Raw genomic sequence first — 26728 nt, 5'->3', positions numbered from 1 at the left:
TTAAATTAATTTGCTCCAATTACAAGAAATTGTAAAAGAAATAAATATTGCAAGTATATAATAATCACACAGCACCTGTGAAGCAAATTTTCTCCATGAACTCTTGGCCTCTAGCCCTAGTTTTCCCATTATTATTTGTGACCACATCAACATTATACAATATGACCATCATGCAAACATAGCACAAGAACACCAAAATGGGACCCACAATCCAGAACAAAAGTGGCATGGCAACTAAAAACAGTCTATTTCCAATAGTATTCAGACCAAATCCTTTTCCCAAAAGCCCACAAACATACTCAACCGTCACGGGGTTATTATCGTCATTTCCTCGAGGAACATTGACGAGAAAACCAAACTGTCCGAAGAATCTTATGGAGAGTGAATAGCACAAGAAAGAAAAGAGAAAGATGGTGAGAATAAACGCGTATTTTATGGCCATCATGTGCTCGTCACGTGATCCGTAAATTGTGGTGTTAAGAGCCTTCTTTATAGTGTATGTGCTACTGAGCAATGCGGCTAGGCCAGTTGAGAGAACGATTGAAGTGGAGGCCATTAGTATGGATCCCATTAGTGCATTCCTCAGTGATTGCACTGCTAACATTTCTTTCTTGTTGTTGTCCTAATGAAGTATATATACAATACAAAATATGAACAAAAAAAATATTGTCAATAACATATATAATGTATCTAATAATTAGGGACAAGAATTGGGTTAAAATAACTTATCGAGTTCAAACTCATTAGCTAATCAGGTACTAAATAAAAATAAACAATCAACATAATAAGAAACAATAAAAATAGTATAGTCTTACATAATTAAAAAAACAATAAAATAATATCATTTTACATATTTAAAAACAACAAAGTTGGTTCAGGTCTGTAAATTTCTATAAAAATAACAAAGTTTCTCATTAATAGTGTTTTTGGACAGGTATGACGAGCTTTCTAGTTACATAGAGGAGTAAAATAATTTCTAGGGAGAAGCAAAGTGGTACCAGACCCATATATTTCCACTAAATTTCAAAATTCAGAGAAAGATAGCTGCCCCCATCTGACTTTGTATGGGGATCCGCCCCTGCCTAACATATCAGTTTGTCATAATATTGAAAAAAAAAATTCAATCTATATAGGAGTTGATGCAAATTTATAAAATGAGTACCTTACCTTGACTATGGTTAAGACCCAAGATCGTTGTAAGTTAAATTGCATACCCACATATGTCTGGTGTGGTTGGGTTTTGACCTTCTGCCACAACCAGAGATGGTATGACACACACATAAGAAACCCTAATGGTACCAAAGTCATGTCAAGACAGTACCAATTCATTCTCAGTTCATCCATTGATCTCTCTCTCATTCTATATTTCTATACTCTATACTCCCTCTTCCTATATCTATATATCTCTCTGTGTATGTAGAACCAGTCTCTTGAACATGTATATATTACAAGTGCTATACATTAAATATATATATTGTGAAGATTGAAGTAGCTAGTGCTGACTTTGTTGGGTGCGGTTACGTGTCTTTAATTAATTTTTTCTTATAATTTAAAATATTGCCAGACAATTCACTGCAGGATAAGTAAAACCTAACTTAGGTGTATTTTTTTATGCGAACAAAAGAAAAGGTGCATACCAATGTTCACTCCATAAACTAACAAAAAAAATGTATCATGGTGATGGGATACAAAAGTGGATTCACATACATCCAGCAATAAATAAATCCGGACCGTTCTTTTAACATGGCACGAAATTTAAAGCGGGTCCTCTATAATTTTTATATGCATCAGATTGAGTTTGACCTGGCTGGAATTAATCCGAGTTGTCCGTTTATTATTGCACCCCTCCAATAACTGAAGGGACACACGCACTCCACAAAATTAAGTTGTGGTAGCTGGGTCATACTCTACATATATATTGAATGGGGTATTGGTCATACTCTACCAAAGAAAAGGCATATACCAAAGTTCTAAGGCCATCACAAGGACATATACATCAAGGCTGACTCATATATATTGAATGGGTCAATTTACCCTATTCATTTTTAAAATTTATGTGATATACAGATACTCCCCTGGGCAAAATTCCAACCAGTCTCGTCTTTTCCTTTTTGAATTGGGGTGATACGCACAAATTCGACTTTCCTAATCAGAGTTATGGTTATTTAAAGTTTTTTTAAAAAACAACGATGCTTCCGTGCAAAACATCGATAACGCACCAATGTTTTATGCTCGGCTTCACAATGGCAGAAGTGCATCGATGTTTCATTGTCAAAACATCAATGACGCTCCCATGCTCTCTAAACGGCCATAACTTTAAAATGCATTTACTATTTATTGTGTGTGTTTGCTTATTTTTTTAATAGATTACAGTTTCGTTTATTATTCAAATATCATTAAAATTATCTAAGATTGTTTAATATATGTATTTTAAATTTGATAATTTGTATTTTAAGTTAGATATTAATAAAAATGTCGATAAATTACTCTACATGCAAAGTAAAAAAATTCTACAATTAATAATTACACTACAAAAACCTAAATTACACTAAACAAATCTAAATCACAGTTTTTCTAACACGCGGCCACATAAAATTCGAAAACACAAGGGACCGAATTGGCTATTCAATCCAGGTTTTTCTCAAATTTTCTGTGGCCACATCCACTAAAATCTACAAAAAAAAAAAGTGGGGACCGAATTGGCTATTCGGTCTTTGTTGTTTTTGTAAAAAAAAAAAAAGTAATCATGTTGGTTTAGTAAAAAATTAATTTTCTAATTATGGTTTATAAAAAAAATTCGAGGAAAAAAAAATGAAGACATTTGAACTCTCCTCTAATAAAAAATATACAAAATATTAAAAGTGATTTGGAGTTTGCATTAGGTAGACGGTAGATTTGTTGACCGCATTAAGCGTGGTTTAGTTAGACGGTAGCCTAAATTTTGAGTTTAGATTTGAACCATCCAATCAGAATTTGAACCAATTCATTCTGAAATAAAATGTACAAGAATCTTTACTATTCATACCATACCAGAATAGATTGAACTGATTCAAACTCAAAATTTGAATTACTTAGGAGATCTGAATTCGTTAAGCGTCAAGTACGTACTGCCATGCGATTAATTATCAGATGGACAAGGTATAAGTGATTAATTAGAAATAATTGGTCAATTAATAAAAAAATTCATAACAATTTGATTACCGCCAACGTACTAATCGGCCGATTAATCGACCTAAAAAGACGTTTTTTATGACACTGCCTCAGAAAATGCAAATTCTGGGCCACGGTGCAGGCCGGAAAGCAAATTGATGGTTAGTCTAATTGCAAAATAAATTTGATTAATTTATGTAATGTCTGTTAAGTGCGCGCTGAAATCATTTTTGTCAGAATTGTTTCTAGTCATTCTTAGTTCACAGTTGTACTTAAGTTTTCTTTTCTTTTTTAAATGTTTACTTTGTGTCCTTTTGTTTTGAGGTGGTCCTAATTACCTAAAATCAACCAAATAAAAAAAAAAATCTTTTTTCTTATTCTGACATTGACCTCGCTTTTTGTAATTGATATTATGCATTATCTCATTTGTGAAGAACGACTTGTTAGAACAAAATTAAATATATATAGATAACATATGCTATTTTTCTATCTTGTTTTACAACATATTTTGTTATTTTTTCAATTATATACTGTATTTATTCTTAAACTTTTATTTTATTTATATCGTGTTAGAAAAACAAATTTTAATATTTGATACAGACTATCTAATTATAAAAAATTCTTATATTTACATCACAATCTTACACAAATAATTGATGCTATATATATATTCTCAAGCATTCTAGTACCCTTATTACATTATTTTCCATTGTGCCTGAGTTTCTACACAACCACATCCACAAACCATAATGTCATCTTCTCAATAATCTTAGATGCCAATAATATCAGTGGCTGAACCGACACTACAACAAAGTAGACACTTTTTGCGAGGAAAAAAGTGTATTTATGACGGTCGTCGATCCGTCGAAAAAATTACCGTCGCAAAAAGAAAAAACTGAACAATGAAAGTAGTCCGTAGCAAAAAGTCACTTTTTTATTCTCGCAAAAAGTGTCTCATTCTTGTTGTGCGATCCTCTGAAAACTGTCTCATGCATTTCTCTTCTTCCACACATGCTACAACACACACATGAATTATGTTGTTTATTCCTTTCTCCCATTGATCCCTTTTATTGTCACATGAGAAAAAAGAACCAATGTCTGCATAACTGAGTCCCCTCTTCTGCATAACTGAGAAGAAAGAATCCATGTCTGCATAACTTAATTTATAGTGTCAAGCAACAAATAGTATTTCTTTCGTATATTTTAATAGTGTTGGTAAAGTCAGCGGAATTAGACTATTAATTTATAAATAAAGGATAACATTTTTGTATTTTTTTTTGTGCTAGTAAAAATCGTAGCAAAGCTATGGTTCTTTTAATTTTCATTTCATTCTTATAACCAATGTCATGGAAAATCTAAAATTTAAAATAATTGTAGCATTAATGCTATGGTTTTTTTTAGAGAAATGGAAAAATAAAAATTAAGGAATGGTATAATGTTTTTTTTAACCAAATTGGCCTTAAAGGAATTGTAGCAATATTGTTTCTTTAATTTCACATTCTATATGGTATGATTAAAAAAATTGATGAAAACTAAATAAAAGTAGCATTGTCACGATTTTTTATATCATTTTCAAAGGACTCGTAACCGTGCTATAGTTTTCTAGTATATTAAAAAGTTTACAATCTTATCTCTTATTTAAAAATAAGTTTTTAGATTGCTAAAATTAGAAATACTAGTTGAGAGGTTTCTTAGGAAATAATTGGAGGGAGAGTTACAGTAAATACAACTCTCCAATTTTTTTTTTAAATATTTTTAAGATTATTATAAGATGTTGAAAATAGTGACTAATTATTATTATAACGGCTAGTTTAGGGAGTTGTGTATTGTAATAAATAAATTAGGAGATAGAAGTTAGTGGTAGTAGTTGGTAGTTGTAATTAATATGCAACGATTAGTTTTTAAATTCTTCTATAAATAGGAATACATGTAAAGCTTAAATTAAGATTGCAATAATAAAATTATTTTCTTACATCTACTCTCCCTTACAAATTTAACATGGTATCAGAACGAAAGACTTTGTAACCGAAAAATAAAAAAAACACAACAAATTTCAGCAAAAAAAAAAATGGCTCAAGAAGAAACAGTGAACTTCTCGAAGCTAACAAATACCTTGCTCAATGGCAAAAATTATGTGTCATGGGCAAGGGCAGCATCCAGGGCCCTGAGTGGTCAATAAATGTTAGAATTTATTACGGGTGAAGAGAAGAAACCAGAAATTGCAAACACAAGCAAGATAACACCCGCAGAAACAGTAGCAACAAAAAAATGGAGAACTACAAATGACAGAATTGTTACCTTACTAAAAAAAAACCTCACTTCTCTTTTTTTTTCTATCTCCCTCTTATCTCTTTCTTTTATTCTCTTTTTCTCTCTCTTCGAGGAGAGAGATAGAGAGAAAAGAAGAAGAGGAGAGTGTTTCTTTTCTTTGAGAAAAAGAACGAATTTGAATCTACATTTATGAATCTATATGTGACAAAGTCAATGGTCCTAGTCATGGGCAAGGGCAGCATCCAGGGCCCTGAGTGGTCAATAAATGTTAGAATTTATTACGGGTGAAGAGAAGAAACCAGAAATTGCAAACACAAGCAAGATAACACCCGCAGAAACAGTAGCAACAAAAAAATGGAGAACTACAAATGACAGAATTGTTACCTTACTAAAAAAAAACCTCACTTCTCTTTTTTTTTCTATCTCCCTCTTATCTCTTTCTTTTATTCTCTTTTTCTCTCTCTTCGAGGAGAGAGATAGAGAGAAAAGAAGAAGAGGAGAGTGTTTCTTTTCTTTGAGAAAAGGAACGAATTTGAATCTACATTTATGAATCTATATGTGACAAAGTCAATGGTCCTAGTTTTGGTATTGTGAAACCTATCACAAGAACAATTAAGAGAATGTATGAAATAGCTTAATTAAATTCGTAAGATTTGATGGGCTCCAAAACCATTCAATCCGCTTTAAGACCCGTGTATACAAAAATTGTAGCAACGTATTTATAGAATCCAAATCCGTTTTGTTTTCAAAAGAAAAGAAACACTCTTTTTTCTTCTTTTTTTTCTATGGCTCCCTCCTCTCATTTCTTCTATCTTCTCTCTTTCTCTCTCTAGAAGGAGAGAGATGAGAGAAGAAGAAAAAAAAAGACGAGGGTGCTCCTTTTACTTGAGAAAAAAAAATCAGATTTAAATATGCATTTATGGACCTAAATGTGATAAAATCAATGGTTCTTATTTTGACATTATGAAACCTATTGCAATCCGCTTTAAGATTCGTATAAACGAAAATTGAAGTAAACATGGATGAATATTAAAACAGAGCGTACGGGTCTTAAAATATATTAAATGGTTAAATTCATCGAACCTACTCCGCTCTATGTAAGAAAAAATAAGATTATTTCTCTGTCCAACAACTTTCTTACTTTTTTTTTCTTTTAAAAAAATAAAAAAAATAAAAATCTTGTCAGCGGCCTCCTATTTTTGAGTAGTACATATGAGCAGCTGGATGAGATATGCGAATCTGAACTCGATTAAATCAACTGAATTAAACAAATGAATAGAGTAGCCTTTGAAACCTGTCTTTGAATTTGACTAATGAATAAAATATAAATTATGAGAAGTTCGCAGTGAACCATAAATTAAATACCAAGTAAAATCAACTGAATTGATTAAACAAAATGAAATGAATACACCTCAGATATGCATGATCGAGTTGACTTACAATGTGCTAGAATCAAGCTTCTAGGTAGCGCACTATAGCGGCGCTATAACGTTTTCGGATCATAATTAAAAGCTATAACGCCGATACACTATAGTGCGTTATTCTGCGCTATTATGTGTTATAGCGGCGCTATTTGAATATAACGCTATTTTTTTAGTCATTACGCTATGATGTGATAAACGCTATTTAATAGCTTTGGCTAGAATTATTCTCTCTATGTGAATGTTTGGTTCCTTGCATCTCGGATCTTTTGTTGTTAGCACGCGTGCAGCATATCGTGTACAAATGAGTGGATTTTTAGAAGGGATATTTAAAAAATTGTGCAACATGAATTTTTAAAAGGGATATTGAAGCCTCGCTGGTTATCTAGTTAATTTTATTCATTTATAGTTGGCTTGCTTCTTATATTGTTTACTTTGAACTTGTATGCTGCTTCTTTTTTACATTATTGATACGTACTATCATTTCAGCTTGTAAGACAAGTTCCATGCTTAGTTCTTTTTTCACTCAGAGAACTATTCAAGGACTTTGGCAGGTTTAATTAAATTGTGAATTTATACAATGAATTTCTAGGATAATAGTTAATTTAAGCTATATTTATCTTTGAGATTCTCAGCTTAATTGGAGGAATTAAAAAAAGAAATCATTTTAGTTCATTCAAGTTTACCTTTAGGTCATCTCTAATTTGGGTCATTTAAGTTCGGGTCAGATCTACTTTATCAAAATGTGTAGAGTGCAACTGAACAGCTTGTGCCATTATAACAATATGTCAAGGATCAAATTGTGGACCTCATTGAATTGATGTTTGTTATGATAGCAAATAGAGAAGGGATCAAATTACAACAAGTTACAACAACCATATTTTACATTTTCAAAGTTTAAATCGTCGATCCAAACCGTTAGATGTGATCTTTAAAATAAAATGTGCTTGGAGACCAAATTTTACAAAATTCAATGGTTTGAATTTGACTAGTTTTTGTACTCATCTTAATAAATAGTAAAAAAAAATTTAAAAATGTAAAATTTGGTCTTCAAGCACATTTTATTGTAGAGATCACATCTAACGGTTTGAATCGACGATTTGGACTTTGAAAATATAGAAAATGATTGTTGTAACTTGTTGTAAGTCAAAAATTATTGTAACTTGATCCCTCCTCTAGTAAATAAGTCCTTGACATTCAAACAATTTACTATTTTGAAGGAATCGAAAACAAATAAGTTGGACCAAAGTATTTAAAAAATTAAAATGACAAATTGGAAGTTTGAACCATGAGTTGAATTTACTCCATAAAAAAATAAGGAACAAATTATTCATACAAGCATAAATGGCTTCTGATTTTCAAATTTGAGAAGCAGAATTTTGGCTTATCTCACAAAGGTGACTGCAATGGGAATCTGAGTAAATTAGACTAAGAGAACTATTGTTAGACTAACTTGAACAATAGAACTAATTAAATTAGACTAAGAGAATAATTGTCTTAACAGCTACTGTCTTAACAACAACAAAAAAAAGAACCAAAAAAAAAAAAAAAACATGATCCTATATTGTCTTAGCATACTAGAATACAACAATAGTAAAAAAAAAAAAACATGATCCTATATGTATTTCTCCCTTTATAAGTTGAACAGACTTAAAATATTAGTAACATGGGAATAGCTAGAAACATGGTATCAGTTGAACAGACTTAAAATATCAGTTGCTGCAGATAAATATTGGTAACGTGGTATCAGTAATCAGTTGAACAGACTTAAAAAAAAAAACATAAAAATAAAAAAGCTAGAAAACCAACCTGAATTATTGTGACTTGGCCGATTATGCTCACTTGTCCTTTTAAGCCTCAAGTTTCATTTAATTATGCCTCTGTTGGGATTAATTGGGAAACCAGGGCTCAGTTTGGTATAACTTGCCACAACTAGTGTTTGATTGAAAATAAAGCCTCAATTTGTTCCATTTCACCTAGTTAATCCTCAATTCGCTAATAACATGCAAATTATCCACAAACGTTATGATGCGGCCAATAGCAAGGCCCAGCATTTCCTGAGCAACAAATGCACAGTTATAGAAAGTAATGCACAAATACAAAATCAGCAGTTTATAAGGGATGGTGGGTCCAGTACTCCAGTAGAACAAATTTAGAAAAACATGCTTTGGGAGAGTTTATAAGGTGAAAGAAAACCTTAAATTCAACAAGATTATGGTTTGTGACCTCCGCAAAGCATTTCTTACTCTTCTCGGAGAAAGGCGCAGCCGCTCAAATCTCCAAGTGTAAAAGCAAAGAGGGCTCGTATTGAAGATGGCAATTTATCTCCAAGTGTTCTTCTCGGTGAAAGGCGCAGCCGCTCAGATCGGTAGTTTTTGATCGGTGGTTTACAATAATTAGTTTTGTCAGATTCTTCAATAGAAGCCTCTTATTATGCTCCTGACCAAATAAAGTAGGCAAAGTATTTTCAGCTTTAATGAAATATTTATATTGTCTAATCAGGTGAAGATAGAGGCATCTCATTCTGCTCCTTGTTGAAAGCTTAGAACAAGAATTTAGAGACGCTCCTACACAGTGTTGCGAATTGATGTTGTCGTTCCGAAAAATGTTATTAAAGAAACAAATGTAAATGGAGAGACGTCCTTACACATTGTTGTTAAACACGATCATATAGATGTTGTTCAGGAGCTTATGAAGTTGCATTCAAAAGTGGCATACAGGATCAACAAGAAAAGTTTATCTCATTATATATAGATACAGACAAATGATATACATGCATGATACATACCATGTTAGAAGTTGACTCTACTCTGACATGCACCCAACTTTTGGATAGAATATTTTTTAAGTCCCATGTATCCGCATGCATGGGCAACTTTTGTTAATACATGATCTGGAAACATTCCATCTGAAAATTGGGTGCATGACAGGATACAATCAACAACTAACATGGTTTGAACCATATATGTATATCATTTAACTATAACTATGTGTAATGGAGATAACATTTCCTTATTGACCTTGTATGCAACTTCTGGATCCAACATTATGAGCTCGCGGCCAACATCTATATAATCATGTTTTGCAGCAACGTGCAAGGTTGGTTCTCTATTTTCATTTGTTTCTTTAAGATCATCCTTCGAGACGACATGATCACTTCAAATGAGATTGTAGATGACCTCATTTTTGACTTTCGCATCACAGTGTAGGGGTGTCTCTAACTTCTTGTTTTGCGCTTTCGTTGTGCCTCTTAGTTACAAGTAAGTAAAGAATAGTGTCTCGAAAACGCGTTGCACTTTGGAGCTCGAATTGGACAGTCTAGTGTTATGTCTTGTTCGAGAGCATAATACAGACTGTCCAATTCGAGCTTCACAGCAATGCAACGCGTTTGGAGCATTATGTTTGAGAGACAAACGTGTTTCGACCATTATGTTCGAGAGCATAATATAGGCGGCTTTCATGCATGTGGCCACCTGGCCCACCTCTCAAGAACTTTGCTTCACAAACCTAGGCTGATTATTTGGGAATATAGAGCATTATGTTTTCTACTCTTATTATGATTGGTTCAAGTGTATGTGTATTGTGCTTAGTGCATATGACCATGGTGAAGATATTTATTTTTCCTTTTAGTATCACTTACATGGCTTGACTTTTATAATTTATCTTAGTTTAACTTTTTATTATATTTTGTCTTATTTCTGACCTTAGCCAAAATTTAGCATTGTCGTAAAACATATAAAATGTAAAACAGTTAAAGATCAGAGGCGATTTTGCAAATTGCACTGAAGTATCCAGATGACAACAAACATAAAAAAAAAAAAAAAAAAAGCTTGAGAACTTGCATTGCATTGTATAAGAAAGACAACTAAGGAATTTCTCGTGATATGCAGCTCAAGATGATCAATTCGCATACTCATCTTAAGCTGTGACGAACCTTCAATTAGTCTATTCTAACCAACCTTTAAAAATATAACAACATGCGTCTGAATGAAATTGTCTTTCCCCCATGTTTATGTTCAAAACTTGAGCTAGCTATTGATCCACTGTGGACGTTATACTTAACAGCTTAAGTATCATGCTGGGAACGAATAACTTGAACTTAGATTAAGATTTAGGGTTTACAAATGATATTGAATAACTCCAAAATAACGCCAACTTTAAATTTAGTTTTATGCACCAAATGTAATAACTAAAACTGATGGTGCTCATCCTTTTAACCCACAACCATGAAGAGAGAGAGAGAGAGAGAGAGAGAGACTAAACGGATAAATCATCTGTTTCTCTTTGGGATAATTAGAAAATAAAAACCTCACATTATTTAACACATGTAACACTTGTACTCTCAAAATTACACAAAGAACCTTGCTCCGTTTTTCCTTAGACCATTTAAGCATCTTTTTAGCAAATGTTGGAGATCAAATCACCTAATTATTTAATATCCAGAAAAAATTTCATTCAGATTTTAAACCTGAACCTCAACCAAATGACATTGCCTTTACCACTAGATCAAATATTAATTCTCACTTTTTAACCATTCAGTTATTCATTCTTCATTTCTCTAGAATTGTACATTGGATCCTGACCGAACTCGGGAATATGGCCAAATTATAGAAATTAATCATCCAATCCTGCATTCCAATATGGTAGAGAAAGAAGTGCATAGAAGAAACACGCTTCATACAAAGCCCAGAGAAACAGAAGCAGGCTAACTGAAAAATGCAAGCTTCCTATAATACAAGTTACATTTTCATATTTTTTTGTTGCAATTGAATTCCTTCAACAAAGCAAATCTAGGGCACACCGTAGGTCTTTTTAATGATTAATATCTAAAGATCCATTACATCGATAGATTGCAGTTTTGAAATTTATTTTAGCAAGAACAGAAAAAAAAAGTGCAATGTAAAATTGCACCTCGAACCCTGAATAGAAAATTCCTGACAACAGGATTTATCAAACCTTGAATAGCAAATTCATATACAGTTATATTACAAAAGGTGCATTGTAAAATTGGACCTCTAATCCTGACCGACCCTGGCGATAATAACAGTGGCGTATTCTGAAATTACCGGGTCAGGTGACTGCTTGAGGCTAGAGAGAGAACTCATGAAGAGGTCAGAAGAGCCAATGCAGCGCCTACAGAGGGAATGGTCACACATTTTTGGCAAAACAATGAGCACGATTTTTAGAGGCGATTCATTTATCATGTCTTTTCTGGTTGGACTCAGAGCAAGGGTTGCATAACTGTTGACTATCTTTAAGAGAGCCTGAATGAACATAACAGTTGAAGATATCAAAATGTTAAATCAGATGCAATACAGATCCTTCCTTTTCTTTTCACTTTCTTAATTGGGCATGACAGTTGACATTGTGGAGTGTTTAGCAGCACTAATTTGGAGTGGCATTTTGGATTTTATATGGCACCTGTCAGCCATTCAAAAATTATAATGGAATAATATGAAAGGCTGACAAGAACTGAAAATAAAGGGAAAGCAAAGAAAAAGAAGAATTTTTTTTTTTGCCAAACTAAAAATTAGTTTACTGAGACAAAAAAAAAATAAAAAGGAAAAAGAAAAAACGACTGCTTATCAGACCATAAAACGTATACAACATTAAAAGGTATACTAAACCAGGAACAGTCATAACTATACAAAAAACCTAAAGGAAAATTGGGTTGTTTGGTTGTTCAACAAAAGAATTCGAGCAGGGGAAAGATTGCTTACTTAGCAATTGTTATATTGCTGAAATTAAAATAAAAAATAAATCACTTGAAAAATTAAGGCTAAAAAACTCTACCTGGATGGCTCCAGAAGAGACGACGGGCTCACAAAGCCGATTTGAGTTACGCAAGAGGTTACTCCGAGCACCGGCAGCATTGGATTTTGTCTTTGACTCCTCAGATGCCAGCAGAAGCTTCGTCAGCTGAGGTATTGACCTTCGTAAAATTTCATACAGCCTATCATTGTGATATGCTGCATTTCCCACCTATAACATAGATACCACAATAGAATCGATTCAGCAGGATTTGATGGTTTTGTATATATTAAATGCCAGTATTTGTATTGGAATGCTGCCAATTAATAAATTGCCGGTGCTACATGGGATGAACATAATGCTGTTAGCATTCACAACAATCATGCTGTTACCTATGATCAACCCTTTAACATTGTCATTATGAAGAAGCATATGCCGGTAAAATTGTTATAAGAAAAATTCAATTTAGATAGCATGAGACGGGCAGAATTCTCACAGCAAAGCATGCAAACTTGAGAGTGCATTTGTCAGGATCAGCACATCTATCTATCATGAGATCAACAATTCCATTCTTTGCCTGGAACAAGAAATAAGTATCATCTCTAGAAGACTAATTAATTAATCTTGTAATAAGGGCTGTATGTGATAAAAGATGTAGAATTTAAAAAAATATGCCCTTTTTGTCATTTACTATGTAACTAAAAGTAAAAATAAAAATAGAAAGAAAGCTTAAATTTGTAGAAAAATACAGCAGAAAACCCAAGTAGTATTACATCAGGTACAATGATAAGAACATAGTTATGCACAACAACTGAAGGATCAAAACTTGCACTTATAAATAGCCATAGCAGAGATATCAGGGGAAAAGTTGTCTTACTAGAGGTTCGTAAAAAAGGAAGTTATGCCGGCACATATATGCAATGGCACTACATGATTTTGCTCTAACTTCCTGGTCTTCACTGCTTAAGAACTCCTTGAGATAGTCTAATAACCCAGCATTTTCAATAAACTCATAAAAATCCTACAATAAAGACCAAGTTGTAGGAACCCAATTCTCAGTATAAGGTTGACACTATAAAACCTGAACTAATTGAAAGGAGAATATCTCAGTAATAATAAGTTTTAGATATTGATAGTTTTGACATTGGTTATCATGATAGTCAAAGTAAGATTTTTGTCAATGCATCATGTACCTACAATAGAGACCAAGTTGTAGTAACCCAATTCTCAGTAGAAGGTTGACACTATATAACCGTAACTAATTGAAATGAGAATATATCAGTAATAATAAGATTTTGATTTTGATAAGTTTTGATTTTAATAAGATTTTGATAAGTTTCTATATTTTTGCAAATATCTACTAACACTCTCTTCTCTAATTAAAGTTTAAATCGAATGTTTTTAATTAATATTAGTTGGTTGAGAATCAGATTCCTACAATTTAATCTGCACAAGCGAAATTGCTAAAGGAAGCTCATATACACATTATGTATCTGTAATACTTTTTTTATCTATCTACACTATGAGTTGTAATTTATAAGAAAAATTACTTCAGGAGTCATTGGAGGGAACAGAGTGAGTGCTGCTTCACAAATGGAAGATTCTGTATTCAACTCATTTTCAAGTGATAAAATGGATGAAAGTGCCATCATGGCAGCCGCACAGTGGGGCTGGAGGGATCCAGTTACAGTGTCATCACTAGAAGAAAGGTGTACAAGCACAGAAAGCCGTGACCTTTGCTTCTCTTGGGAACTGGTGAGTATCACAGCAGCTGAATGTTTCTTTTCAGAGGTTGAATGCAGACAGCTTGAGATTGTGGCAAGTGCAATGCAACAGTGTACAGCAAGTGAGCGGGGATTGGAGAGCTTGCTCTGGGGTCTGGTGGGGCCACCATCCTTTGATTCCTTCTTTATGTAGGAGTCACAAGAGGCGAGAACTGAGAACAAGCCAGAGATAATTGTGCCATCTCCACCGAGCTCGAGTTCATCAGAGTTCAAAGGGAGGTAAGGTTGGAGAAAAATAAGAGCACATTCAGGTGTATCGGATAAGCAGATTCTCGACACAAGCTGAAAGATGAAAATACTATCACACAATTTTAGATTTAAAAGTAAGGTGGTCTGGGTGTAGCATTAGAAAAGGCTGTCACTTTAGCTGACCAGAACAGCTTCAGGTCACCAGGTGACCCCTTAATTAGTACCATCTTTACTTGACATTGGTTAAAGTAAAAAACCCAAATGACACTATAAGCCCTATTCTTTACAAATGCAAAACCCACTTTCATGTGCCAATTTTTTTATAATTGCCTTGACAGGCTACAAACCTAACTTGACCAATCTTTAAAAAGAAAAATCTCTAGAGCCAATTAGACTTTTCAACAAACTGCAGATCCAACCCGAATTATTAGCCTTAAATTAATGCCATCCAACCAAATCCAAAACTCTACACAGGAAAGGACTAACCTGGAGAATGGCATTGACACAGGACTCCAGGAGAGCTCTTGAAACAACATCCACCAGCTTAGCAGATCTCAAATCCGTTAATGGGTCCTGATCAGGTCTCCTCCAGCATGCCAATGGAAACAAAATCTGGCCATCATTGAAGGACATGAGCTCCATTGCATATACCAAGTACCAGATCACCTTGCATGATTCACATGCAGCTGGAATCAAGTTGGATGGTTCAGTTTGGGTAGCAGATCCGCAACCCAATAAGCACTGGAATAACAGCTCAAGGAATTCAGAGCTATTACAAGCATGGTCAAGTATTTGGAGGAGGGCATTGTCAACTGGTTTCTGTCCCTTGGTCGATATGTTTGTTTTCAGACCTAGAGTTACTCGATACAACATAACCGCTAAACATGCTGTTGCTTCATATTCAAGTCTTCCAGATTTGTCGTGTGATGAGGTAATAATCTGCATTTTCAAAATATAACTTGAATTAAATGTTTCACCCTTGAAAAAAGATTGATGACCAATTCAAAAGGTTAATAAAAAGGAATACCATCCAGCAAAGTTTGTAACTAGTAATAGCATTTTCTTTACAAATAAAGCTTTTTGCTACCTCTGAATAGAGCCCATTAAGAGCTTTCCAGTGCTTGTAGTACAAAAAAAAGTATTGTCAATAACATATATAATATACCTAATAATCAGGAGCGAATGCAGGATTTTTGTCAAGGAGAGTCAAGAATCGGATTAAAATAGCTTATTGGATTCAAACTCCTAACTAATTAGGTACTAGATAAAAAAAAAAAACAATCAACATAATAAGAAACAATAAAAATAGTATAGTCTTACATAATAAAAAAAACAACAAAATAATATCATTTTACAAATTTAAAAACAACAAAATTGGTTTGGATCTGTAAATTTCTATAAAATTTCTATAAGAATAACAAAGTTTCTCATTAATAGTGCTTTTGGACTGGTCTGGCGAGTTTTCTAGTTCCGTAGAGAGGGAAAATAATTTATAGGGAGAGGCAAAGTGGTACCGGACCCGTATATTTCCACTGAATTTCAAAATTCAGAGAGAGGTAGCTGCCCCATCTGACTGTGTGTGGGGATCCGACCCTGCCTAACATATCAGTTGTCATAATATTGAAAAAAAAAAAATCAATCTATATAGGAGTTGATGCAAATTTATAAGATGAGTACCTTACCTTGACTATGGTTAAGACCCAAGATCGTTGTAAGTTAAATTGCAAACCCACATATGTCTGGTGTGGTTGGGTTTTGACCTTCTGCCACAACCAGAGATGGTATGACACACACATAAGAAACCCTAATGGTACCAAAGTCATGTCAAGGCAGTACCAATTCATTCCCAGTTCATCCATTGATCTCTCTCTCATTCTGTATTTCTATACTTCTGTGCATGTAGAACCAGTCTCTTGAACATGTATATATTACAAGTGCTATACATTAAATACATAGAAGGAAATATCAGTATAGGGATCGGGATCGGTTCCGGCCGATACCGATTTGGGATTGGTGTATCGGCCGGTATCGGTTGATTCGGACTTTTTGGCCCGAAGCTTGTTTTATACTAAAAAATAGGAAAAAATTGATAAAAAAAAATAATTTATCAATAATTTATGTTTAGATAAATGATTACAATCAAATAATCCACTAATACAATATAATACAAGCATTAAAACTATAAACATACTCTTTCACTGCCAGAAACTATGTCGTGCTGGTTGGATCACTTCATCATCATCTGTATTATTATAAAAATGGGGATATTGTTGTCCGGAATTAAAAAAAGAAGACATTGTAGACTCAAATGAAGGATTGTTAACATCTTCATATCCATATGCATATGGTGGCTGATTATACCCCCCACTAAACCCTGATATACTCGGCATCTCATCACAAGAACTAACATTCTGACGTCTTGTTAGTTCATTAATAATTTTAAATTGCATTTCCCTTAGTTCAATTCCTGAGGTAGAGCCCCGTGGTTGTTCTCTGTGTTGATTATCAGGTTCATAATCTTCATTTTAATCAATGAATGTAATGAGTTTTCAGCATGTGCATAGTTTATAGTCTATTTAATCAATCACGGGTTCATGTTTTCAGACGAATAATGACCAGAATTAGACCAAAATGACAGAAATTGGACGAAAAACACAAAATCCGCGAGTATCGGACCAGTATCGGATCAGTCCCGACCGATACTGATACGTATCGGCCGATCCGGATTGGTATTGGCCGATATTTCCTTCTATATATATATATATTGTGAAGATTGAAGTAGCTAGTGCTGACTTTGTTGGGTGCGGTTGCGTGCCTTTAATTAATTTGTTCTTATAATTTAAAATATTGCCAGACAATTCACTGCAGGATAAGTAAAACCTAACTTAGATGTATTTTTTTTATGCGAACAAAAGAAAAGGCACATACCAATGTTCACTCCATAAACTAACAAAAAAATGTATCATGGTGATGGGATACAAAAGTGAATTCACATCCAGCAATAAATAAATCCTGACCGTTCTTTTACCTGGCACGAAATTTAAAACGGGTCCTCTATAATTTTTATATGCATCGGATTGAATTTGACCCGGCTGGAATTAATCCGAGGGGACCACGCACTCCACAAAATTAAGTTGTCGTACCAAAGAAAAGGCATATACCAAAGTTCTAAGGCCATGACAAGGACATATACATCAAGGCTGATTCATTTATATTGAATGGGGTCAATTTACCCTATTCGTTTTTAAAATTTATGTGATATACTACTTTTTTTTAAGAAGAAATGTGAAGATCTAGCCTTCAAATTCTATTAAAAATGACACAAGTCGTGTCATATGTGATATACTACATAGTTTACAATAAAATATTATGGACAACTCTCATATATAACATAACATGAAATTTTTACATAATTTTGTTTACAATAAAAATAATGTAAATTTTGTTTTAAGAGAAAAAAATTGACCAAACCATCAGCTCTTAAATGGTATAAATTTCATTGTAGTCCTTGGAATATATAGTGGTTTCACCAAATCCACATCCAAATAAGATAATTACAATTGTTATATATATATATATATATATATATATATATATATAGAGATAGGCTAATATGCATTCGAATGTATATGGTCCGAAGTGCTTACGGTCCAAATTTGATTTTTCAAAATCCAAACGGTCGATCTGAACCGTTCATCTTGTTCTCCATATTAATATGTGCTTGGAGACCAAATTTTACATTTTTCTGAATTTTTTTACTATTTATTAAGCCACTTTGAAAATCACTAATCCAACGGTTTTACTGTTTTGTGCAGCCACCGTTGGATCAACAATTTTGTAAAATACTTAATAAATAGTAAAAAAATTCAGAAAAATGTAAAATTTTGTCTCCAAGCACATATTAATATGGAGAACAAGATGAACGGTTCAGATCGACCGTTTGGATTTTGAAAAATCAAATTTGGGCCGTAAGCACTTCGGACCATATACATTCGAATGCACATTAGCCTATCTATATATATATATATATATATATATATATATATATATATATATATATATATTGTATGATTAAATTAGATTTTCAATTAAATTAACCATTCCTTAACATGCAATTATCACAATTTCAAATTTGTTTTATTGGAAGTTCTCATTCATAGTTTTACATGAACCATCGATCAAATTATCATACACATCTTTGCAACAATAACAACTAATATAATAATTATAACAATAATAATAACAATACTGTAATATATAAACAAGCAAGCAAAAGCAAAAAACAACAAAACAATAATAATATAGATAGATGCATAAATAATTATATAATAATTAACTAGTTTAGTGATTCAATGGTCTGATTTGCCATTTGCCAAAATTTATAAATATATATTAAAGTTAATAAAGTAATATAGACGATAGTGACGCGCGTACATGGGCATATAGAATATGACATAATTAAAATAGAAGTTGAAAAATAGGTAAAAGAAGTTGGCCGGGCATGCATGGCATTGCGAAACAAAAAGGTGTAACAAGATTAGTTAAGATAATGAGGAAAATGGATCAATTAAGTTATCAGTGCTATCCAGACAAAGATAGCAAAAGATCATCATGTGACCGAACAAGACCAAAAACTTTGTTTGTAATTAATATATATATATGTTACGCACAATATGCTTCTTGCTCGCGCTCATGCATTTTTATATATATAGCGTGCACAGATTTAATGCCAGTCAATGTCAAACTAAAACACCTCAAGGTGGAATCGCCAAATTACTTCAGAATTTACTAATTTTATATATATAGAGAGAGACATTTGAAATTTGTTAAGGTCATAATAGATGACCAAAGCCTTTACACTACCATTCTACTAATTTGTTTTGCTGGTTGTTAGCATTTAAAATTGATTTCAAATGACATATTTGAACCGTTGAAATCCGCCTACCTTACGTGTGATGCATCTACATATGAAATTTTTAAACATTCAAATTAATTTAGTATAAAGTCAAGCGGTCAAAATTAGAAGATTAATAAATTAATTTTAGTGCATTCATTTTTGAATGTTTTTTGACCGCTTGACTTTATACTAAATTAATTCGAATGTTTAAAAATTTCACATGTAGATGCATCACACGTAAGATATGTGGGTTTCAACAGTTCGGATTCGTCATTTGAAATCGATTTAATAAGTTTTAGAGTTAAGCTCACCAAAACTTTGGTGAGCTTAAGAGCACCCTAGTTCTACTCGACCAGCCTTTACACTACCATTCTACTAATTTATTTTTGCGATTTTAAAATTTAAATAGTAAAGAATGTTACAAAATATAAAATTTGAAAAATAATGATTTTTAAAAATCAAATTTTAATATGGAGAACATGTTGAGCACTTCAAATTAACTATTTAAATTTTGAAAATTGCAAAAACAAAGTACCAAGGCCTTGTTTTGTATAAGAAATTGGCGAACATCAAAGTGGTATGAATAGAATTATAATAAAATGTGCTTTGTTTTGTATATTAAATAGAGTAGGTAAGATAAAATAAAGCCATTCCTCTTTAGAAAGGGGAAAGATATCATAATTCATATCCAATCGTCCAAGTAATATTTATCCGCTCTAATAACTGAGGTCATGTTTGGTTATGGAGTAAATTTAATGAAAATTAAACTGCTTACTTCATCTTACTCATATTTTACATCTTATTTGGTATTTCAAATCATTGATTAAATTAATTCATATGAAGAAGTAAAATGTTGGAAAATGAACTCATATCTATGATAGTGGACCCTACAGATAAAGTGTAGAATAAGTTAATCCACCTAAAGAGGTGAACTCATATTTTACATCTTGTTTGGTGATTTAAGTCATTGATTGAATTAATCCATATAAAGAAGTAAGATATTAAGAAATAAAGTCATATCTATGATAGTGGACTCTACAGAGATGGAATAAGTGTAGAATAAGTTAATCCACCTAAAGATGTAGAGTAACTTACTTCGGATTAACTCATCTCTTACTCAAACCTAATCCTTTTATGTTATTCCTTGTTTGGTTCCTTAAGTGTAGAGCAAGAGGTTTACTCCACCTCTTACTCCACAACCAAACATGACCTAAATGCATAGCCGGTGTTGTTAATTAGAAAATGTTGTAACATAAACCCCAGAATGTTTATTATTAAACTTCTTTCCAACTTATTGTCGTATGTAAAGCCGAAAATATATGCTCACAAAAGTTCATTTATTAATTTGTATAGAATTGTTTAGTAAAAGATTAGAATTTCGATTGTTAATCTTGCCTACTTTCCATTTCCTCTTTCTCCCTGGCATGGATCAGTAATTTCTTCATATTGTTACCCAATAATTGGAAGCACAAAAAGAAGAAACTTTTAAAGTTTTCATTCAACAAGTATCACTCTAATAAGTTACTTCTTTCAAGTTTCAACTTCCTAACTTCACAATTTTTACTACCTCTTTTACTTCTTCTAATGACAGCACAACAATAGGTGTAAGCTTCATCCAGAGGGAAGCAGCTCATTTCACCCATTTTGACGAGTGTTCTGATGTTACAACTTTCAAAATGATCATGTGGATAATGTGTTTTGGCTTGGATTTACTCTTAAGGTACATTTAAGTATTCATTGTGTTACTTCAATTGTTTTAATCAATTAATTTAGCAATATATACAAAATGTAAGTCCAATAAATTTTCCCTCAGTATAGGCTATTTGCTCTATATATTCAACAACAAAGCAAGATGCACTTTCCATGAAATAACTATCTTTCAACTAATATAAATAATAAGTGAATTGTACTTTTAAAAAATTATATCTATATATATATATTTCAGGTTAAAAAATGAAATAGGATTCCAAGTTAGTGTAAAGGTTGTTCTGGTCATTCCTGTAAGATGCATACCTCAAAAAATCTGAAAACATATATCTACCCAGTAAATCAAGACATGCATGTATCAAATAGACCACATCAAAGGCATGCACCAACAACTTATGTAACAAAAAAACAAAAAATCATACACGGAATGACGGAACAGATGATAGTTTGGTCACCTCATGAAGGCAATGGGACTACAATTTAATTTAATTCTTTATTTGGGTCTACATAAATTTTTTTCCTCAACATAATCCACCGTTCTTCATCTCTGAAAGTAAATATACATATGGCGTGTGTATGTATGCAAGAAGCAATTACAACGATAAATTGAAACCCCTGCCTAGGAAATTTTACCAAAGGTGTAATATTTATTCTCTTTACTCTTTCACTTTTAGTTCTGTAGTGAAGTCTTCACTGTAATTTTTTTTCCTATTTAATATTTTAATCCAACAAACTTTACTTTTATACGATAGATATTACATATATTGTGCACACGCACTATTCTTCCAAGAATAAGTCTTATTCCAGTAGTTCCCATTTATTGCCTCTGCAGTTTATTTCCTTCCTTCGGATTAATTGTGTTAAATATTGTCCTAAAAAATGAACACTTGGTTTGCGCAATAATTACACAAGTCAAGCTTGCTGAAGAGGTAAATAAAAGGTTTTACAATTTAATAACTTATCATTTCAATTTAATACACATGTGTAATGGTTCCTCAATTCAACATCTCTTCCTTTTCTAATTTGAATTTATGCATTACAGGGGAAAAAGCCAGAAGTAAAAGGTGCAGCTCAAGCCATGCAGCTGCTCTTACAAAATTAATTTCATTCTGTATTTACATATTTACAACTATTCATATTATTTCCATTATTTACAATTGGAAAAAAATTATTCGAGTAAATCAGAGAATCCAAAAAAGTTATTTATGGTAGAATATTTTCACCAGAAATCAATGCTAATGACGCTCATGTTGAGATCAAACATGAAAATTCCTTTCACGAGAAACTTCCATTTGGCAAGTGTTGGATGCAAGTTCTTCTGTTACTTCTAATCTACATATCTATGCTCCTACATTAAAAACAACAACAGCATAACTAAAGCTTCTCGAATAAAATAACACCAGCAACAACAAAATGACATCCACCCACACCAGTAGCATAACATTGCGGCGTAGCCGCAACTCAAAGCACCTAGTTATAACAATATGTCAAGGATCAAATTGTGGACCTCATTGAATTGATGTTTGTTACTCCATAAAAAAAAAAAAAAATAAGGTACAAATTATTCATACAAGCATAAAATGGCTTCTGATATTCAAATTTGAGAAGCAGAATTTTGGCTTCTCTTACAAAGGTGACTGCAATGGGAATCTGAGTTCATCAGCTTTGAATTCAATATTTTCAGAAAAGCCCCCCATAATTTCATATTTGTAGGAACTTTTTGTTTTTGGTAAATAAATTAACTCAGAAGTACACTTTTAAGTTCTGCCCATCACAAATTCAAAAGCAGGCACTGGTTTTTTTTTTTCTTAGTTTGTTTCCATTGCGGCATTTGTGGAGCACCGAAAACAATTTACTACTTTCAAGGATCGAAAACTTAACTTACAAATGTAAAAAGAAATTGTGGCATGTTTGGCCCCAAAATTCTCCTTTTTTCAAAAAATAGGTCTCCAGTCGACATAATTATTGATGCAGAAAAAAAATTATGGTCATATAAATCATTGCCAATAATTTTGTCTCCCACACTCAAAACTTATTACAATTTTTTTGAAGCAGTAAAATCTGAAGAAGTTATCAATTCCCAAAGTACATACACATTGCGTCAAGTTATATACCTACAAAAGACTAGGAATAAGACACGGCGACACGTATATTACAGAAAGGATAGTACGTATCAATTAAAAATACATAAAGGAAATTTTAAATCTTATGCTTCAATTGTAGAGAACCTCATTAGGTATTAATTGATTGCATGGGATGTGCAATCAATTATGGTAAGCATAAATGGAAAACATTGACTCCCTCACTCATTTACATCTCACATCATGAAAAAATGAACCTGTGTTACAAGTTATTGACAGCAAAAGGATAAATAGGAGATACCAGAAAGGTTTTCACAGGTTGGAGTGCTTGCTGAGACAAAGAAAGGAACGCCAAAATTGCACCAAATCGGCAAATTAGTCATCATAGGAAGCATGTGGGGAAGATGTGCAGCCAGGATGAAACGGGTCCTCTGACCCGCAACAGTGCCAGTACTGGACCACTTTCCCTGAATCGGGTGTGTTCATTGTACCCCCTGTGTAAACACTTTCAAATTTCCTCCTCGTTTCCCCTGAAACCAACACACATTAGAAATTGTAAGTTGTGTTTGTGCATAAGGACTCCAACCAAATTGTAATTTACCTATTTAATTTAGCACGGGTCAATTGGTCATGCCACTTTTATCTGATCTGCATTAACAATTTGACATTACACGAGTAAAAAAACATATATTTGACTATGTACCTGACCTGTCGATAGCAAATGGAACATATATGTGATTTGTAACACAATTACAAACTAATACTGTTTACTTTTAATGAAGTTATCTGTTCTATCCCACCATTTTTTTTTTCCTAATTAACACTTTAATCCCCTTAAGATTAATTAATATGATAGTATGATACAAAACTCCATCACATTAAAATTAACTCAAAAACTCACACATTTGACCGCTTGACTTGATACTAAATAAATTCGAAAAATTATAAATTTTACATGTAAACGCACAACTAATGAAATAGATGGGTTTAAACGGTTTGGATTCACCGTTTGAAATCGATTCGATAAGTTTTGAAGTTGGTGTTATATAGGCTGAAATGACACTGATGTCATACTAGCCAAACTCCTAATAAACTGTTTACTTTAAAATTTTAATGAAGTTATATGTTCTATTCCACCATTTTTTCCCTAATTAACACTTCAATCCCCTTAAGATTAATAAATATGATAATATGATACAAAACTCCAGCTCCAATAAACTGTATACTTTTATGGGCCTCATTGAATTGATGTTAATATGCTATTTTGAAGGAATCCAAACCAATATAAGCTACAACCAATAGCAATAACAAATTAAAATTGTAAATAATTTACCATAAAATTCAACTGAAAAGGTAAATTTATCAAATGATCTTCAGTAAAAAGTTAAAAAAAAAAAAAATAGCATAAACTTTTACTGACCGCCAAAATGGGCAGTGTGAAATCTACACGCAGAAGGATGGTTTAGAGCTGGATCAAACTGCCCCTTACAATTCTTGCACGTGCGGAGCGCGTGCTGTCCACCGTTGCATCGGACGCTGACAGCTGATCGGCGGCGGTGAGTGCACCGGTGAGGTAACGACACAGCAACAACGGCCGAACCGGGCATAATCGGACCGGACAGTGCCACAAACCGGACCGGCCACCGGTTTTGCGGTAGACACTCAATTCCCAGCCTCATCATCACTGTCTCAGTTCCTCTCTTTCTCTCGATATGATTTGATTGATCGGGGATAGCGCGGGGGCAGTGTTATTGTGTTATTTAAGCTTTGAGATTCGTGCATAACGTCTTTGAACGATTGTGATTTTCCAAAATGTGACACAGAATATGAGATATCTCAGAGGATGTGAATTCCTTTGGGAGTTCGGATCTCCTAAAGTAATTCAATTCTTAAGTTTAGATATGAACCGTCGGATTCGAATCGGGCCGTCAGATTATCCGGGCCCCTTGCGCTACAGATCGGCCGGATTGGCTTGGATTCGAATCGGACGGTTCTAATATAAAATCAAAAATTAGGTTACTTTAGGGGATCCGGACCCTTCGTTTCGAAGAGGGGCAATAATTTGGAAAAGCTATAATGGGTTTATACTGGGCCTCTCTTGCAGTAGTTAGTTTTAAATGAACTGAGAAAAAAATTGGGCTTGTTTAATTTGGGCTTTTTATACTGGACCTAATTCGATTCAAGGCTGGACCCAATCAACGTTATAAAAATGCGAGCTTGGCATATATATATATGTTGGCCATCATGTGACACGTGGATAAAAATCAGACGGTGGAGGTTGCACTGCTCGTGGCGGTGGGACAATGACAGAGGATCAATATCAATCCAGACACGTCATAGATGAAGAAAAGATTGGAATTTTTCTATCGTATATTAAAGTGAAGATAAGTAAGCGACATTTCCATCGGACATCATTCATGGCAGAGCATCATTCATGGCAGGGCAGCACATGCAGGAAGCGTATCCTCTGCGGAGCTTTAATCTAGTCTGTTCGTTTTGGATCGGACGGACCTGATTAAAAGCTCTACAAATTTTGAAAAAAAAAAATTTCAATTCGGACAAGATCTGATATGTTCCGTCCGATCCGAAATAAACGGATCAGATTATAAGCTCCTCACGGAAAAAATCCGCACTGCAGAGGATACTATTCCAGCACATGCACGCATTAATTTTTGGGATCGAGATTGATGAAAGTCCAGCTATTTTTGCTTTCACACTGATTTTTTTTTTCTTTTTTTTTAATACAAGCTCATAGGTATTTCACACTGAAAATTAATAAGAAGAAAGAGGACTTATGATATAAGATATAGCTTAATTTAGTACAAGGGGAGAAATTATATTCCCATTCAAACTCTTATATTACATGTGATTTATCTACTTTGTGGTTTTCGGGTCTATGACTTCCTACATGAAAGCAGTAGTGGAGCCAATTTATTTTAGGGATGGGCAATTCCCGACTTCTAGAAATTGAATTTTTTTTTTTTTTACCGACTATAATAATTCGACCTTCTGCCTACCTCTGATTTACTTTCTGCCTCTCTCTCTGTTTTACTAAGTAGCCCATTACAAAAAACAGTCCAATTCTTATTATTTTCCTATAGGAGCAGTAGCAGCGTATATGGAAAAAATCGCAGCGATTATGCTTGCTCACTAATTTGCCTCTGTTGAATTGTTCTGCCCACCCCTGAATCATATCCTGGCTCCGCCACTGCATGGAAGCCATGTATCTTTACCACAAGACCAAAAGCTGATTCTCCCATCCACCAACTTTGTTAATTAGGACGAGTTATAAAATATCTGAAAACTGAAAGTATCAATACATCAATGTAGTATTGATGTTAAGAAAGTTCATTTATAATGTATTTCAAATAATGATTCAAATTTGCTCATTTTTTAAAAATAAAATGAAGACCATCTTTCTCTCTCTTTCCCTTATAACGTATTTCTCTCTTGCAAGAGAGTGAGAAAAGAAGAAAA

The 26728-nt window shown here is 33.2% G+C and overlaps 3 protein-coding genes across 9 annotated transcripts in view; all 3 read right to left on the bottom strand.

The window, feature by feature from the left end:
* LOC144547876 (uncharacterized) lies at window positions 1–16452 on the bottom strand. Of its 2 annotated transcripts, none has more exons than XM_078296555.1 (2): window positions 16249–16452; window positions 1–622 (listed from the first exon to the last, which is right to left on the bottom strand). In XM_078296555.1, exons 1-2 carry the CDS (start codon window positions 16438–16440, stop codon window positions 65–67), a joined length of 750 nt encoding a protein of 249 aa, XP_078152681.1. In that variant the 5' UTR covers window positions 16441–16452; the 3' UTR covers window positions 1–64. The 2 variants fall into 2 exon arrangements, with proteins under 2 accessions (XP_078152681.1, XP_078152680.1); XM_078296554.1 differs by lacking the exon at window positions 16249–16452 and adding an exon at window positions 1168–1428.
* The window catches only part of FU (kinase family with ARM repeat domain-containing protein), a 28464-nt gene continuing 13387 nt past the window's right edge, over window positions 11652–26728 (bottom strand). Inside the window, exons 19-21 of one of the 3 annotated variants that reach the window (XR_013509170.1) lie at window positions 13471–13614; window positions 12636–13170; window positions 11814–12106 (exon numbers count right to left, since the gene is read on the bottom strand). Coding sequence is in view for 1 of the 3 variants with exons in the window: in XM_078296553.1 (XP_078152679.1) it covers window positions 13450–13614 (165 nt within the window). In the remaining 2 variants the exon portion in view is untranslated. The other 2 variants (XR_013509169.1, XM_078296553.1) reach the window with 2 other exon arrangements.
* Window positions 22229–24967, bottom strand: LOC144547877 (carboxypeptidase). 4 transcript variants are annotated; one of them, XR_013509173.1, is made up of 3 exons: window positions 24672–24967; window positions 23553–23781; window positions 22229–22518 (listed from the first exon to the last, which is right to left on the bottom strand). XR_013509173.1 is itself a non-coding variant. In XM_078296556.1 (2 exons), exons 1-2 carry the CDS (start codon window positions 24931–24933, stop codon window positions 23627–23629), a joined length of 417 nt encoding a protein of 138 aa, XP_078152682.1. In that variant the 5' UTR covers window positions 24934–24967; the 3' UTR covers window positions 23296–23626. The 4 variants fall into 4 exon arrangements, 1 of the variants encoding a protein (XP_078152682.1); XR_013509171.1 differs by lacking the exon at window positions 22229–22518 and adding an exon at window positions 23234–23284 and having other exon boundaries at window positions 23399–23781; XR_013509172.1 differs by lacking the exon at window positions 22229–22518 and adding an exon at window positions 23234–23284.

This window comes from Carex rostrata, chromosome 32 (genome assembly GCF_964058835.1).
Source record: "Carex rostrata chromosome 32, lpCarRost1.2, whole genome shotgun sequence".
Lineage (NCBI taxonomy): Eukaryota > Viridiplantae > Streptophyta > Magnoliopsida > Poales > Cyperaceae > Carex > Carex rostrata.
This window is presented reverse-complemented; position numbering and strand designations above follow the sequence as displayed.